General features: G+C 37.9%; 2 protein-coding genes across 54 annotated transcripts in view; both read right to left on the bottom strand.

Annotated features, from left to right (window-relative positions):
- Nucleotides 1-359: 359 nt before the first annotated feature.
- rerg (Ras-related and estrogen-regulated growth inhibitor) lies at nucleotides 360-6,938 on the bottom strand. 11 transcript variants are annotated; one of them, XM_045707931.1, is made up of 9 exons: nucleotides 6,798-6,876; nucleotides 6,408-6,447; nucleotides 6,143-6,231; nucleotides 5,779-5,942; nucleotides 5,410-5,462; nucleotides 2,441-4,432; nucleotides 2,199-2,255; nucleotides 1,952-2,025; nucleotides 483-1,225 (listed from the first exon to the last, which is right to left on the bottom strand). In XM_045707931.1, exons 6-9 carry the CDS (start codon nucleotides 2,559-2,561, stop codon nucleotides 740-742), a joined length of 738 nt encoding a protein of 245 aa, XP_045563887.1. In that variant the 5' UTR covers nucleotides 2,562-4,432; nucleotides 5,410-5,462; nucleotides 5,779-5,942; nucleotides 6,143-6,231; nucleotides 6,408-6,447; nucleotides 6,798-6,876; the 3' UTR covers nucleotides 483-739.
- Nucleotides 6,939-10,279: 3,341 nt separating this feature from the next.
- Nucleotides 10,280-16,141, bottom strand: part of LOC106587097 (CUGBP Elav-like family member 1) — a 61,633-nt gene continuing 55,771 nt past the window's right edge. For 42 of the 43 annotated variants that reach the window (XM_014175089.2, XM_014175060.2, XM_014175083.2 and 39 more), the window contains one exon: nucleotides 10,280-16,102. In XM_014175089.2, coding sequence (XP_014030564.1) covers nucleotides 15,975-16,102 — 128 coding nt within the window. In that variant the 3' untranslated portion in view covers nucleotides 10,280-15,974. The remainder of the gene's footprint in view (nucleotides 16,103-16,141) is intronic. The other variant, XM_014175063.2, reaches the window with a different exon arrangement.

Genomic DNA, 16,141 nt, shown 5'->3' on the forward strand with positions numbered 1-16,141 from the left:
TGCACCCCCCGCACATCAAAGCAACTATAGCAGTCTTTTCTATTGCAGGTGCCCCTAATCGTAAAGGCTTGTATCAGGTTTCAGAAATAGGATCCTTTTTAAGGCCCTTTTTACTCAAAAGCCCTAAACTGTGCTGAGTATATGGTTAACATGAATATTTGATGGGGCCACTTTAAGTTCCACGTTATCTTTTGTGTATATACAGTACCTCAGATAGTAGGTGTAGTTTGTGGCTTTCAAAGAATATACTTAAACATAAACATCGAAGCAGGTAATGGTTTCTACTGCCTTAAAGATCGATCTTGAGGAAAGATCAAATACACCTGCCTCTTCTACTTTCAAAAATATACTCTCTGTGTACATCTGCAGAATGTTCATTTTATTCTCATGATACTGCAACAAATATTTACATTTTATTTCTAGATGTTTTTGATATTTAGTTTGTTGTTCATGTCTCATCAAAATACAAAACAGAATTGTAATACTCTTATTACGCTTGATTTTAATCTTATCCCCACAAATATTTATAGAATTACATTCTACAGTAATTGCTAGGTCCATCTTCCGACCGAATGTGTCCAAGTCTCTTATCCAGGTATCCAGGTGTCCAAGTGTATCACTTTCCATAGAGCACTAACACAGCTATTCTAGAGAGGCACGCTGCCAGAACAACATGTTTCACTTTTCCCCTGTGAATAGCCAAATCACAGGCGCTGTTCAGAGCCCCAACCCATCCGGCTCAGTCAGGCAGGAAGTCCCTGAATGAGCTGAAGCTGAAGCTGCGGCCAGGGGTGCCAGGAGGATTGGAGTTGATCCTGGGGATCTTCTCCATCAGCTTGGAGACTGCTCTCCTGCGAAATGAGGCTGGGGAAGTGTCAAGTTGCTGGATCACATCTCCATAAAGAACACTAAAGACGGCCGCTGTCTCTTCCCATCCGTCACGCACTGAAATCTCATGGAAGGGCAGTTTTAGGCCCTGTGACAGGCCTTCTCCATCCTCAGTGCTCACCATTCGGTCAAACTCAAGGTCCTTCTTGTTGGCCACAATAACTATGGGTGGAGGCTCAGGGCTGCACTTGCGGGCGCCTGAAGAGGAGTGGATGTGATTGACGAGGAAACAGAGGCGCATGACCTCGTCAAAGCTACACCTGTCTGTTACAGAGTACACAATCACAAATCCATCTCCCCACTTTATCTTCTCTTCGATCAGCAGGGCATCTTCCTCCTTACAAGAAATGTATATTTAGATATAGAACTGCAACAACAACACAAAAATCATATATCAATAAAAAAACTATACCAGAGTATACCAAACATTAGGAACACCTTCCTAATATTGAGTTGCACCCCCCCTTCCCCCTTTTGCCCTCAGAACAGCCTCAACTCGTTGGGGTATGGACTCTACAAGGTGTTAAATGCGTTCCACAGGGATGCTTCCCACAGTTGTGTCAAGTTGGCTGGATGTCCTTTGGGTGGTGCACCATTCTTGATACACACAAAACTGTTGAGTATGGAAAAACCCAGCAGTATTGATGTTCTTGACACAAACAGGTGCGGCTGGCACCTACTACCATACTCTGTTCAAAGGCACTTAAATCTTTTGTCTTGCCCATTCACCCTCTGAATGGCACACATACACAATCCATGTCTCAAGACTTTAAAATCATCTGGTCAGCCTATGTCATGGAAAGAGCAGGTGTTCTTAATGTTTTTTATACTCAGTGTATATGATTGAGTGGAATGTATTTGCAGAAATAATATGGCCAATTGACTGGTAACACATAGGTCTTCAAACTGCTGACCATGGTTGCATTATATTAAATACTCAGGATTCTGAATCTGGACAGAAACATGAGTGGTCAATGATGATTAGATAGCCTACAATTCTATGTCAAAACGATTGTTTCATAGGAGGATTGCATAACTGTTAGGTTAAGCCAAGCACGCTCACCTGCCCTGCAGTGTCCAGTATTTCAAAGTGTACCACATCACCACCAATAGACATCTCATGTCTGTATATGGTCTCTGCAGAAAGACATGCCAATTGTTTGTCAAACTTGATAGAGTGATCCATATTTATATTATATTCGTTCTAATTATTTATTAGTCCTTAATACACTAGGCTACACTGCGTCTTTACGCATGGCATGACATATCGGATTAAAGTCGACGCAATCCCTCTCCCTCCGAATACCTACCGAGCGTTGGGTCATATTCGCCAATGAATCTTCTAGTGATAAATCGCACAGCCATTGCTGTAAAATACGAAATGAAATATGAGTTTTATGAAAATTACTTTTGATAGATATTACACGTGTGAAACTGAAGCAAGTCTGGAACTAGAGCGCAAATCAGGATAATCTGATGATAACACATAACCTATGCTATAATATTTTCTACATCAATGATTGTTTCTATGCTAAAGTGGCTCTGTGCTTACCAGTTTTGCCAACAGCCGCTTGGCCCAATATCACTATCCTGACCGTTCTCGAAGACAAACTGCCTGTCTTTTTCAAAGTTCTTGATAGACCAAAATTGGTGGACATGGTTTCTTTATCCATTGGATGTTGTTAAATTAGTAATCAAAATCAACATTCAAAACCATAAAAAGTTTCCAAATCATATTCGATGCGTTCCCCGAGCTCAACGAGATTGTACCAGCACCCGCACTCCTGAATAGCAACCTGGACTCAGGGGTAGACGTAATATAGTAAACAAAAAGCCTGGCCCTCAAATGAGTATATGTTATGTATGGTATGTATTAATTTGTGGATGTCCATTATCCATTTATTATATGTTACGTATTAGAATTCGTATGGTTAACTAACCTTAACAATTTAACCTAACATACTAAGTAGTTGCTAATTAGCTAAAATGCTAAAGTTGCTCGTGATGACATTCAAACACACAACATTTGGGTTACTAGACGTCCACCCTGCCCAGACAGTAACATTCTGTCTTATATAATCATACCATACTACTTTGAGAGAGTTTTAAAAGAACCGACCTCAGTCCTCTTTAAAGTGAACTCTGGGGTAGAAAAACAAAATAAGTCAGTTCTCTTTATATTCACACTGCCCTTGCCTTTCAATGAGGAATCAAATCTTTTGCCAGTTCATGTCACTTATTTTGTGGGCCGAGTCCTCTTTGCATTCACATTGCTATGTTTAGAAAGGAACCAAGATATTTTCCAACATGTACTCTGGGTTTTTACAAAGTGCAGGACAAGCCATTTAATCCAAATGTGTTATCGGACAGCTAGATATACCTACTTACATTTTAGAAGCTAATAGATTGCATTTAGTTAAAATATGAGACATATTCATTAGAATCAGAAGATACTATTAACATGTACATTTGATTGGTAACAGAATACATAGCAATAGAGTAACTGCAGAATAAATAATGCTGTCATTGAAAATTGTACACCCAAGGTGGGCTACTGCCCCTTTAAGAGCTAGAATAGATTGCCTACACTATGTTGTGATTTTCACCAAATATGTTGTCTTCTCACACTATTCAAACTCCACAATCAATAAACAGCTTATGAAGGTCTCTTAGCCTATAGATCACATATAGCAAAAAAACTCTTAACAAAAATAAAAGTAATTGACAATCGCTAGTCAATATCCAAAAACAGCAGTTTTTCCCACAAACATGCAGATCCTCATCTTCTCTCTTTTGTGACACCAACATGAGGGTTTATGGCAGGGGAAACAGTGTGGTGCGGGAATAATGACAAGCGAACTTGGGGAGCTTGGCGTTCACATTGTCCTAAAAAAGTGAACCAGACCCCAAATTCAAGCAAAGCCAAGTCAGACCACCTCTCGAGATGGTCTCAGTTCAGATCGCTTCGGGGGCTCTTTTGAGGGGTCTGAGTTCTTTTGGAGTGTTCACACTGCACACAAAAAATAAGCGAACCACACTAAGTTCACAAAAATTGCCTGAAAGGGACCAAGTGTGAAATCATTGTCTCTGATTTTCGTTTACTATGTTATGTCTAGTCTATGAGACCAGACTGGAATACCTCAAGTTTTCCTTCTTTTCTGTCTTCAAGCTAGGTTTCTCAACTCCGCAACATATCATATGGCTATTTGTCATATAGGCGAGAAACTGTGCCTGAATTTCACCGATTTCATAACAGATTCATAAATAATTGACCTTTGACAGATTGTTGTAGATGTACAATATAAGCACATCTGCTTACATAAAAAAAGGTAAATTTACAAAGATTAACTTTAAAGATACCAAATGTTGTGTATAAATAAATACGTTTTCCCATTATATTTTCATACTGAGCACGTGTTCTCAATTTCAGTGGCACATTCACAGACCAAAAGTTTATTTACAATTCAAAACATATAGCATCATGTGAATCTGGGAGCAACTTCAATTGTGTTGATCCGAAGCACTGTCTGTGGTTGCACAATAACTGAAAAAGGAAAAGACAATAGTTAGTCTTGCAGCAGCCACACTTATGTAGCATTATTCTGAAAAACATACTGTCAGGTTATTCATATTGCTTTCACAGAATTTACTTCAGAGGATGAATATCCTTTAGAATGTTTGAACATATAATTCATGAAAAATGCAAGGCCTCAAGTGTGCCTCTCTTTTCTGTTGTGATATCCTGGGTCATTTCCGCTCTCTGGAGAGATGTAATGTTCCTGTTTACTCCAAGAAAACAATATCAAATTATACTTGACCAGTAATTGGCATGTGTGGACAGAGGAATTTAGGTCATTCATTGAAATCTAAAAAAAAAGATGATTATGATCCATCACCCAACTATGTATCTCTTAATTAAAAAGTGTGTAGTGTACCCATTCATACAGTGGTTTCCCACTTTCCTTTTCTACTAGCTACCTTGGAATGTGTCACTTTCCCACAGTAAAACTCTTGCAGCTTTTACACACTTTGTTCATGCTGACAATTCTCCTTGGGAAATTATATTTGATGTTTACATTAGAGTGTTGTTGTTTAGATTGTTTCCCAATTAAATTAAAATACCCTTCATAGGAATATTCAGGGAATAGTGTTGTGCCAGCTTAGATTTGTACACTACACAATTTTAGATATTATTTTAACCTCATTGCTTAAATATCAAGAAAAACATTCAACATGTAAAAAAATATATATATATATATATATATACACATACTTCTTTTCTTCTGGTATCTGTGTCTTTTCCAGAACCGCATGTGAACTTTGGGCCAGGATTCAGTCTTCTCTATGACAGTTGCCTCTACTCTGACCAAATCACGACTACATGTGAATAGAGGAGGGGAAATGGCTGTTAGAAATATAACAACAAAAAAGTGCAGTATATTCTACGCCTTACTGCATACATTCAAAACCCAAACATGCATAATTTCCCCTTCAGTTGAGATATAGAACTAGAAAACTTACCCGAGTAGGGGCCTCCCAATCAGTGTGAACTCTTCTCCACCAACCAGCAGCACCTATTAGATGGAAGGATTTTGTCCATAAAAAAAGTGTAGTCTACACGACTGCACTTGATTCTAGGGTCTACCAACATTGCAGTTAACAGACTTAATTTGTGTGCCAAACATAGGGCAAGCGAAAGTACATGTGTTTGAGAACTGTAATTTAGTAATATCCATAAAATAATTTACAGGTAATTTACAGCAATAATTTACAGCAATGGATTTGGTAAGAGCATAAAAAGATCTGGGACAAGACTAAAAAGATTTGGCACGTGTGGAAAATCAGTCCTTTCCAAATAGTAATAACACTAAGAATATAAAGCTCACAGACCTTCTCAAGTCTAATCTGGTCACCACATTCAGCATCAATGCGGTTTTCAATGAGGATCAGGTCCTCATTTGTCACTTTCCATTGTCGACTTGCAAAATGGACAACTGCAAAAAGTCTTCCATAGTCTTCCTTTGCAAGGACAGTGTTCACATTTTCTAGAACCACTGAAAGGCAATGGGAGAGTGATCGTTCAGACACAGTAAATTACAAATACAATGAGTCTAAAGATTGATTTAGCCCTAGGCTGAAATGTTATGTCTATCTTTCACTCCAAAATAGCTATGTATTAAAACGTTTTAGAGGACAATTATTTATCGTAAATAGTCCTTGATGCGTGTTTAATGATATTGCTTTATCAAAACACCTTTGTGCTGCCTCTCCTCTTCGTCACGGCTGATGTAGGACATTTCTGGCCACAAGGGTCTGGATAAGGACGTCTGTGGTACATAACTGCTGGGGCACATGAGCCGAAATTGCGTTATTTTGAGTCTATCATATTTTGGATGGGTGAAGGTGTTCTCTTTAAATAACTTGAAATCAGACATCACACAGTAAGAATTGTAATCTAGAATCAATATGGAGTATGAAGTAATCATTTTACATTATAAAGTTGAGTGGATATACTGTACCTTGATGGTAATTTGATGCTCTGAGAACTTTGATGACGTGCTAGGGCAGGACACAGAAGTCCCGAACGACAGCTCTTCAATTAGTTTTTTTTTCCCCTCAGAGAGAGATTGATCCTATTCATTAATCTCTGAAATACACGCTTGTTGGCTATAAAGTACTTACACACCAAGATTATGCTCAATACATTCAATAGCTACCAATTTTATACAGACGAGACGCATTAATGAAAGCTGCTGTTTTCCCTTTTGATTTCAACACAACACTCACCAAGTTTATGAGATGTAATGGTTAGCTAACGTGCAAATTTAGCTTGCTCTATTTCAGAGATAATACACTGCACGAATAATTCGACCAGTTTAGATTTGTCGACATACGGGTAAACAACCTACCCATTTGATTAAGAACAGGAATTTTCATATGTGATTGTAATCTCCAACACGTTCTCAGCATCTCCAGATATCCATTCCTCAAAGTCAGCGCCATCTTGCTTGTGAACGGTAGGTGTTACAGTCATTATATTCCCCGGATTACTGTCAAGTAAAATAAATTCCATAAAAAAACTTGCTATTTGGAAATTAAAGATGCACTATACATAAATCCTTCGCCATTTCCTAGTTGCTAAAATTCTAATAGTCGCCTAATTTCATGTTGTGACAAAACAAGCAAGAATAGTGTAGAGATGTATTGTACTGTCTAAACTGTGAAATACATTTTCCATAACCAAAAATATTGTATTTTCAGCTGTTTGAAGCTGGTGTACAAAACCGAAAGAAAAATACCAAAAAATAAATGTCAGAATAGGAAGGATATAAATAGCGCACATAGAACAGAGCTACTGGTTTCAATGAGATATATAAAGCACATTTCTATGTGCATTTGGTCGGTCGCCCAAATAATTACATATTGCAGCTTTAATAAGACCCAACATTTCACTCTTTTTTTGTTGCAAAACAAGTATTGAATAGATAAATGCAGTGGAAGGCAGAAATAGGTGTGAATGAATGAGAAATATGCTGCTACATACCTAAAGAATAACATATCATTAATAATACGCCAGCCACTCAAGTCATAGACTGTTCTCTCTACTACTGCACAGCAAGGGGTACAGATGCACCAACTCTGGAACCAACAGGACCCTGAACAGCTTCTACCCCCAAGCTATAAGACTGCTAATTAGTTAACCAATAGCTACCTGGAATATCTGTATTGGCTCTTTTTGCTCTAATCTCTTTAAACTCATCACATACGCTGCTGTTACAGTCTTATAGGTACTTTATCCCTACCTACAGTGAGGGAAAAAAGTATTTCATCCCCTGCTGATTTTGTACGTTTACCCACTGACAAAGAAATGATCAGTCTATAATTTTAATGATAGGTTTATTTGAACAGTGAGAGACAGAATAACAAAAAAATACAGAAAAACGCATGTCAAAAATGTTATAAAATGATTTGCATTTTAATGAGGGAAATAAGTATTTGACCCCTCTGCAAAACATGACTTAGTACTTGGTGGCAAAACCCTTGTTGGCAATCACAGAGGTCAGACGTTTCTTGTAGTTGGCCACCAGGTTTGCACACATCTCAGGAGGGATTTTGTCCCACTCCTCTTTGCAGATCTTCTCCAAGTCATTATGGTTTCGAGGCTGACGTTTGGCAACTCAAACCTTCAGCTCCCTCCACAGATTTTCTATGGGATTAAGGTCTGGAGACTGGCTAGGCCACTCCAGGACCTTAATGTGCTTCTTCTTGAGCCACTCCTTTGTTGCCTTGGCCGTGTGTTTTGGGTCATTGTCATGCTGGAATACCCATCCACGACCCATTTTCAATGCCCTGGCTGAGGAAAGGAGGTTCTCACCCAAGATTTGACGGTACATGGCCCCGTCCATCATCCCTTTGATGCGGTGAAGTTGTCCTGTCCCCTTAGCAGAAAAACACCCCCAAAGCATAATGTTTCCACCTCCATGTTTGACGGTGGGGATGGTGTTCTTGGGGTCATAGGCAGCATTCCTCCTCCTCCAAACACGGCGAGTTGAGTTGATGCCAAAGAGCTCCATTTTGGTCTCATCTGACCACAACACTTTCACCGTTGTCCTCTGAATCATTCAGACGGGCATGTATATGTATTCTTGAGCAGGGGGACCTTGCGGGCGCTGCAGGATTTCAGTCCTTCACGGCGTAATTGTTTTCTTGGTGACAATGGTCCCAGCTGCCTTGAGATCATTGACAAGATCCTCCCGTGTAGTTCTGGGCTGATTCCTCACCGTTCTTATGATCATTGCAACCCCACGAGGTGAGATCTTGCATGGAGCCCCAGGCCGAGGGATATTGAGTTATTTTGTGTTTCTTCCATTTGTGAATAATCGCACCAAATGTTGTCACCTTCTCACCAAGCTGCTTGGCGATGGTCTTGTAGCCCATGTAGGTCTACAATCTTGTCCCTGACATCCCATGGAGAGCTCTTTGGTCTTGGCCATGGTGGAGAGTTTGGAATCTGATTGATTGATTGCTTCTGTGGACAGGTGTCTTTTATACAGGTAACAAACTAAGATTAGGAGCACTCCCTTTAAGAGTGTGCTCCTAATCTCAGCTTGTTACCAGTATAAAAGACACCTGGGAGCCAGAAATCTTTCTGAGAGGGGGTCAAATACTTATTTCCCTCATTAAAATGCAAATGAATTTAACATTTTTGACATGCTTTTTTCTGGATTTTTTTGTTGTTATTCTGTCTCTCACTGTTCAAATAAACCTACCATTAAAATTATAGACTGATCATTTCTTTGTCAGTGGGCAAACGTACAAAATCAGCAGGGGATCAAATACTTTTCCCCCTCACTGTATATGTACATATCTACCTCAATTAACTTGTACCCCTGCACATCTACTCTGTACTGGTACGCTGTGTATATAGCCAAGTTAACATTTATTGTTTTACAATTTCCATTTCTCTTTCATTGTTGGGAAGGTCCTGTAAGTAAGCATTTCACTATTAGTCTACCCCTATTGTTTCCAAAGCATGTGACAAATATTTGATTTATGAAGACTTTATTCCAAAATAAATACATTTAAAAAACTATATTTTTGAAGGTTCCCATGAGGACTTTTCCAAGCCTCAACACTTTGGCAAAAGCAAACAGAACAGCGTCTGTAGACACCTCTGTGGCAAAGCAACAGCTCCATTTTTTTAGGGGGAATACCAGTACTGTAGGTCAAATAATGAAAGTCACAGTGGGGTGCCAAAATAGAGTTGGCTGTGAATTGTGTATTTAGGGTTTAATATTACTGTATTGAATGACCATTTCCTTGTCAAGATTGTGGGATTCTTTTTATAGGCATTAGCAGAGAAAAGTATAACTAACAGAAGCAGACTCCAGTGCTGCAACCTTTGAAATACCTGTCCTTAGTCTTTGTTTTGCTTGCTCCAACCTGTCCCATAACGTTTTGTGGGTTGGTGAGAAAGACAAAACACATCTGGTCATTTTCAGCACCAGAGCCCATGCTTCCCAAATTGTCTTGTCAGGCCTCTCTCTAAGTTGTCCAATGGTAATCATAATGGTGGCCATACTCATGACACATAGGGTCATCAGACTCCCAGCAGGAGAATGGGCCTATCCCAGGCCTAAATTGAAAAGGCTTCCTGCTTTTACAAATTGCAGTAAATCAAGATACCAGTAGGGGTCCACATGTAAAGAAATTAGCTTAACTTGCAATTCAGGCTCTCAACAGGGATCTGTCAGCGGTGTTCCCCTACCATGAAATGTACTTTGACGCAAGCAAAAATATGTTCAGGAAATGTACCTTTTCTAGTTGACTCAGATATTTCAACATATTATGCCTTCATATTTTCTTCAGAGAAAAGAGCAAATAGAGACAATTTTAATATGAATTTTTAAAATGTTTAATTGTACATAAACAAACCAACCAAATAGGGATCACAATTTTGGCTCACAAAATGACTGCTTATTGAGTGTGCACTTAGCTTCACGCCTGTGGAGACCGTGTTATCCTTAATCCAAAACATTTAAGACAATATCGAACTGAAATTATTAAAAAAGCAACTGTTTTGGCCATGTAATAAACTCAGCAATGTCTCACAGCAAAATCACAACATTGTAAAACAAAACAAATATAAAGAAAAGATTTTAATTGAATTCTACTAAAGGCGACTTCACAGAAATGCATTATTTTATCAATTAATATTACAGCTGTACAGACTAAGGTTTGGTCATGTGGCAACTAAGCTCTACATGGTTGAACTTCTTGAATTTCAATGTCACATTGTGAAATATAATAACTGTGTTCAAGTAGAAAAGGCAAAAACTGTACAAACCAAATGTTAAATAGAAAATCAGTCACTTTGTACCAATAATAATGCTAAAAATATCCAACAGGTTTCTTTTTTAGGATCACATTTAAACTCAGACCTAGCAGCTGACAAATCTGGAAATACAAATCTGTCACATAATGTTAAAATGAAATGAGCCCAGTCAATCCAATTACAATTTGTCTATTTTTTCTGTAGGCCAATTAATTTAAGGAGATTCCATCCAACACATTTTTGTTGAACAATGGGAGATCAATAACCCAGAGAAGTGTTTTTTAACAGTGAAAATAATTAAAGGGTAGTTCTGAGTACAGAACATGTGACAGTTCTATGATGTGGGAAGAGGTTCCATTTCCAAAACCCAACCCTGGTTTGAGAAGAGGGCCCTGACGTTAACCAACAGGGATGGAGCCATGTTTTAACTACTGCAAAGACAAATGGTTTGTATAGATGTGGACCACTTAAATTATGACAGTAGAAGGGATTCATATTGCGTAAGTAAAGCAAATTGACGAGGTTAATGCACAACGACACACACTTAACATGGCAAAAGTTATCAGACAAAATCATAAGGTCAGATAAAGCATCACTTCACACGCTACAGACAGTGCCAATGCAATACAACTATATTAAAGACAGGGTATGCTAATAAAACCTGTGCTCTCTGGGAATAAAATACAAAGTTTATCAGGACCTGCATGAAAAAGGTAGTGTTTAGCCTTTATTATGAGACAAAAACAAAATCACTCCCAACCCAACATAATTAATCCCAAAGTGCCTACAAATAAACCTTTAAGGGCACATGCTTTATAACCTGGTTTTAATGCATGAGATCTTTGATTTTGTTGTTTGACCTAGTTTGGGGACTATTGTACTACAGAAAAATCTAAATAATTCCAACACCTAACTTCACCTCAAATCCCAATATAAAATATGGGTCTCTAAAATTAGTCTAAACACACACATGAAAACCTACAAGGTACAACCCACCACATTAACGTTGAAAAAGAAACCAACCCCTACTTTTTGTTGCCCAGATCTTAACTTCAGTGGGTAACGTGTAAGAGATAAATGTGACCAACAGCATCGTTTGGCACTAGTTTATTCATCTTTTTTTAATTTATTCTATAACAAAACGCAATCACATTTTGCTGAGGATTTCAGTGCAGTTACAAAAAACATGCATGCTAAATATATATTTAACTGTGAAAAGAAAATCAATTCTGCTAATTTTATTATTCAGACTAAGGATGATTTCCACACAAAAGGAAATTAAAACATTATGTGCCTGTGATGACTTCACACTGAAAGACAAAAACAGTGATTCAAGTGTATATCATTGTCACTCAAAAGAAACTCCCAAAAAATTACCATCATGCCAACTAGCCTAGCACAAAATTACAAAGTCATCCCCAGTTCAGCAAAATGTGACCAAAGACATCCTAAAAAAAGTGTATAACTTACAAGAGAGAAAACACCCAAACACAGAAGTCGTTTCTATAAATTGATTGGTTGTTTTCAGACACAAAACAAAAATAACGTAGGTTGGGGGCGCTAGGAAGACCGCTCAAAATATAATGGGAAAAAGAAATTAGTTTTACTATTAAGGTAAAATTAAATAAAACAAAATGAAACACATTTGGAAAAATTGAGTGGTTATGTCAGTAAGTTCTACAAAAATAGATTCTCTTTTTTGCTTGTAACAATACTCATGTAGCTTTATACATAGATTTTCTTGGCAGTCTTTCTAGCGCACCCTACTGGCAGCACAAAGGACAAGAGAGAAACACCCCCCCCCCCCAATAAATGCCAAAAGCTAACAAAGGTCAAAAAGGTGAACATTTCAAGCATCAGAGAAGTGCAGAGGACAACGAACTGGACGATGAACTTTTGACGTCACATCAACATGCTAGGCAAACGATGAACAAACGGGCACGAAGATATCTAGAATAAAACAAAACAGGGAGACAAACCTAGGTTAAAGCAACAACGGAAAAAGGAGAGGGAAGAAAAAAGAAAATCATGAATGATTATCTTTGCATGGGGAAGGGGGGGGGGGGTCACTACCAGATTCACAATCTAAACACAGAACATTTAATGTGAGACAGAAGAGGTGAAAGGACAGAGGGGGAACACAAGCAACATGCGATCAGAGAATGGAGGTGAGAACTTACAGGACACAACAGCGAGACACCACACTGACTGCCTACTACTTACTGTACAGTCAACATTTGTGACTTAGTATTACGTTTGAGGATTTTTAATACAGTAGTCAAAAATAAAAAAATGATTAGTATTCCAATTTCAGAAAATATTCCTCCCAAGGGGTTTAGTGCCGTCTGTCCCAATGTGCTTTTATAATTTCCTTACTGATTGTAAAAATGGCAATTTTTTTGATATTCATTGCTTGTAATGAGTCACCTGGGTTATGAGCCAGCAATATTAGATGAAGTGTGCTTTGACAGAATGATCTATGAGAGCTGATTGTCAACTAATCTCAATTGACGTTTCTCTTTTGGTTTTGTGCTTTATCTGTTCATAACTCCATCATATGCAATGCAGCTAACTTACATCCACAGCAAAACAGTGAAGTACAGTATCTGGCAAGGAGGTAACGTCTTTTTAAATAAGAGGCAGTTTGTCAATACAATACAGAAAGGGTAAGTAAAGAAAGCGCAAACAAACTTCAGACATTTTACATAAATGAGTAAAAAAGTTTAAGCTATAAAACTTTAAGACTACATTAGTCTGTTTCACTTTGTAAACAAAACAGCTTTTCTGTGAGTGTTTGGCATCTTCTCATGTTCTCTACCATAATCTGCTGCTATTCTTAAGGATTTGTCTTGTGTACGCTTACTCAAAATTATGCCTTTCATACAAAACAAATGTATGAGATGTACAGTAAAGTTTACAGTGATGGTTTAGTTCATATACAACAACTATGAACAACTATGTGCCCCCATCAGTTGAGAATCAGTCTTTGGACTTATTTTAATGGCAGCAAATACCCTTGACTTAACCCTGCTTAAGCCTATTTTCTCAGTTGGTATTGTTATGCACATGGAAATAATAGTTAAATAGGCACATCTATTCTTAAAATGTAAGGGGACTACTGTTTCGAAACCTTTAGCAGCACTGGCAAATCCTACTCATTGACAGTTCTATACAAAATTTCCACTTGTTGCACATGAACAATAAATACTTGAATAGGGCTACACAGGTCAGTAGTTTAACCCTCACATATTTAAATGTAGTAACCAACGTCACATTAGGATTCTACAAAATACTGTTGAAGATTCTTGAAAAGGATCATTTAAATTCAGATAAATAATATAGGCAATAAATAGTTCCCGACACTCGGGAGAAGTATAAAACCCCTATAAAAATAGAAAAGGCATAATAGTTTTGTAATATACATCTGGACAATTGTTTATTTACCATTTCCATAAAAACACTTCATAAGTTAATGGAGGTCTAAGAAACTGATTACTGTGTTGTAGTGATAAACATTTATTTAACGTCGCCAATCATGAAACGCTAGCGTTTTCAGTCAATAATAAATACACACACTGGAATAAAAATCTGCAGGGAAGCCAGTATTTTGAGTGAGTAGTCTCATCTAACCAGCTCAGAGGTTTAGCAGACTACTTGAACTGAGGATGACGAAGAATTACAAAACATTTTGGTTAACACAGAGGATAAATAATAATAAAATAAATAATATCTACTTATAACATTATTTTTGCATCAGTAATTAGTAGAGACGATTGGATAAGTTAGGATGAATCTGACAAAATGTTAACTTTTAGTGTTGCACTTTTCCAGAACACTCACTATTCCTGCAAGCCTAAAATGCCAAGTGATATTCCATTTAGTGTTAGCAATAGGACTGATGATCTACTTGAACTGACTGCTAAAAACAGAAAGGAAATAGATTGAATGTGAATATTCTAAATGGGGCGGAATGCTCGTTTGAAGCTAAAGATCATGGCAGAATAGAGACTGCATAAGTTATTGCCACTATTAAAGTTACTGTTCCTCACTTAAAAGATATGTGAAGGGCAGCATGAGACAGAAGGCCAAATTTACACATCTGACAGGTGGGGAATAAAATTACTTAAGCCAGATGACACCATAGTGGCTGTGTTCATTAAAACTTAAAGTAGGACCCAATTATACCTCCCTTCAGCACAGTATCTGTTAAATGATGCAGGACCCCATATTCTCTATCAGATATTCAATTGAAAAAAGGGGGAAGTATTTCAGATAAACTACACTACATGCCTGAAGCAAGGGTGTGGCATTTTGACATTGTCTTGAGACAAATCAAGAGGTTTGCAAGTTAAATATCTCACAAAACCATCCAAGGCAATACTGCTGACGTCTTACAAATCAATGGATTCAGAGTTGTAAAAAAGTATATTTTGCGCCAAAATATAATGTTGAGGAAAGAAATTCAAGCTTCTTGTTGGTTGTTGAATAAATAAACAAACAAAATTATAAATAATAAGTAAAAGCCTACTGTATGCATTGTATTCCTGGTACAGCATCACAAATAGACTTCAGGCAACTTATACAAAATAAAAAATAAAAAGATAATGGCTCATCTGCTGGAGTGAAGTCAGATCTTGCGTACATGTAGATAATTGATCATTTCAGTTGGCAAACAGCTATTGTTTTCTTGCCATTATCCGGTGCATGGTCTGTCCATCCTCATTTCAAAAAGGCAGTTTTCTGGAAGGCTCCGCATGACGCTCAGTGTCCTAATGTACTGTATCAGTTTACGAATGCAACCATGGGGATGGTTTGGTTATGATGGGATTCATTTGAAGTGGGGTCAGGGGGCATGGGGCAGGATTAGGTGGTGGTGGGAGCAGGAGTAAAAAATTAAGGGGATATTTTGGCAACTGGCTGTCATTGTGCAACATCATTATGACTTAAAACTTTTACACAGCAAACTAATGACCACCTTAACTTAAAAACAAACTAATTCAAAACCAAAACAGAATGTAAGTATCCAGTTTCAGTTGAGCAAAATCATATACTTTTTGTTTTCTGCTTGCGTTTGTTAATACAGAGAACAAAAAGGAGTGACCCCAGCAAAGTGATCATCTTGTCATGCGCAAAGGGAGAGGGAAGAATGAGGAGGGTAGGGGGTTGAAGCAGGGTTTTAGTTTCTTATTCACACACTCCACTTACCAGAAAAAAACATTTCCTAACCAAGTCCAATTGAGAGATAAAGTGCTCAGTATGGCTTGCTGTCATTTTTGGATCGCTTCAGCTGCACCTTTAGTCGCTTCATACCAATTTGGAAACCGTTCATCGACTGAATGGCGGCCTGAGATGAGACTGGATTGTCGTAACTCACAAAGCCTGTAAGAGAATCCAGATAAAAGTCATATGCAAGATATA

The sequence above is a fragment of the Salmo salar genome, chromosome ssa26 (genome assembly GCF_905237065.1).
Source record: "Salmo salar chromosome ssa26, Ssal_v3.1, whole genome shotgun sequence".
Classification (NCBI taxonomy): Eukaryota; Metazoa; Chordata; class Actinopteri; order Salmoniformes; family Salmonidae; genus Salmo; species Salmo salar.

Coding starts and splice junctions, on each gene's coding strand:
- rerg (XM_045707931.1), bottom strand. CDS start 2,561: ATGGATAAAGAAACCATGTCCACCAATTTTGGTCTATCAAGAACTTTG. Junction 2,026..2,198: donor CGAATATGACCCAACGCTCG/GTAGGTATTCGG, acceptor GTCTTTCTGCAG/AGACCATATACAGACATGAG. Junction 1,226..1,951: donor TACTGGACACTGCAGGGCAG/GTGAGCGTGCTT, acceptor ATTTCTTGTAAG/GAGGAAGATGCCCTGCTGAT.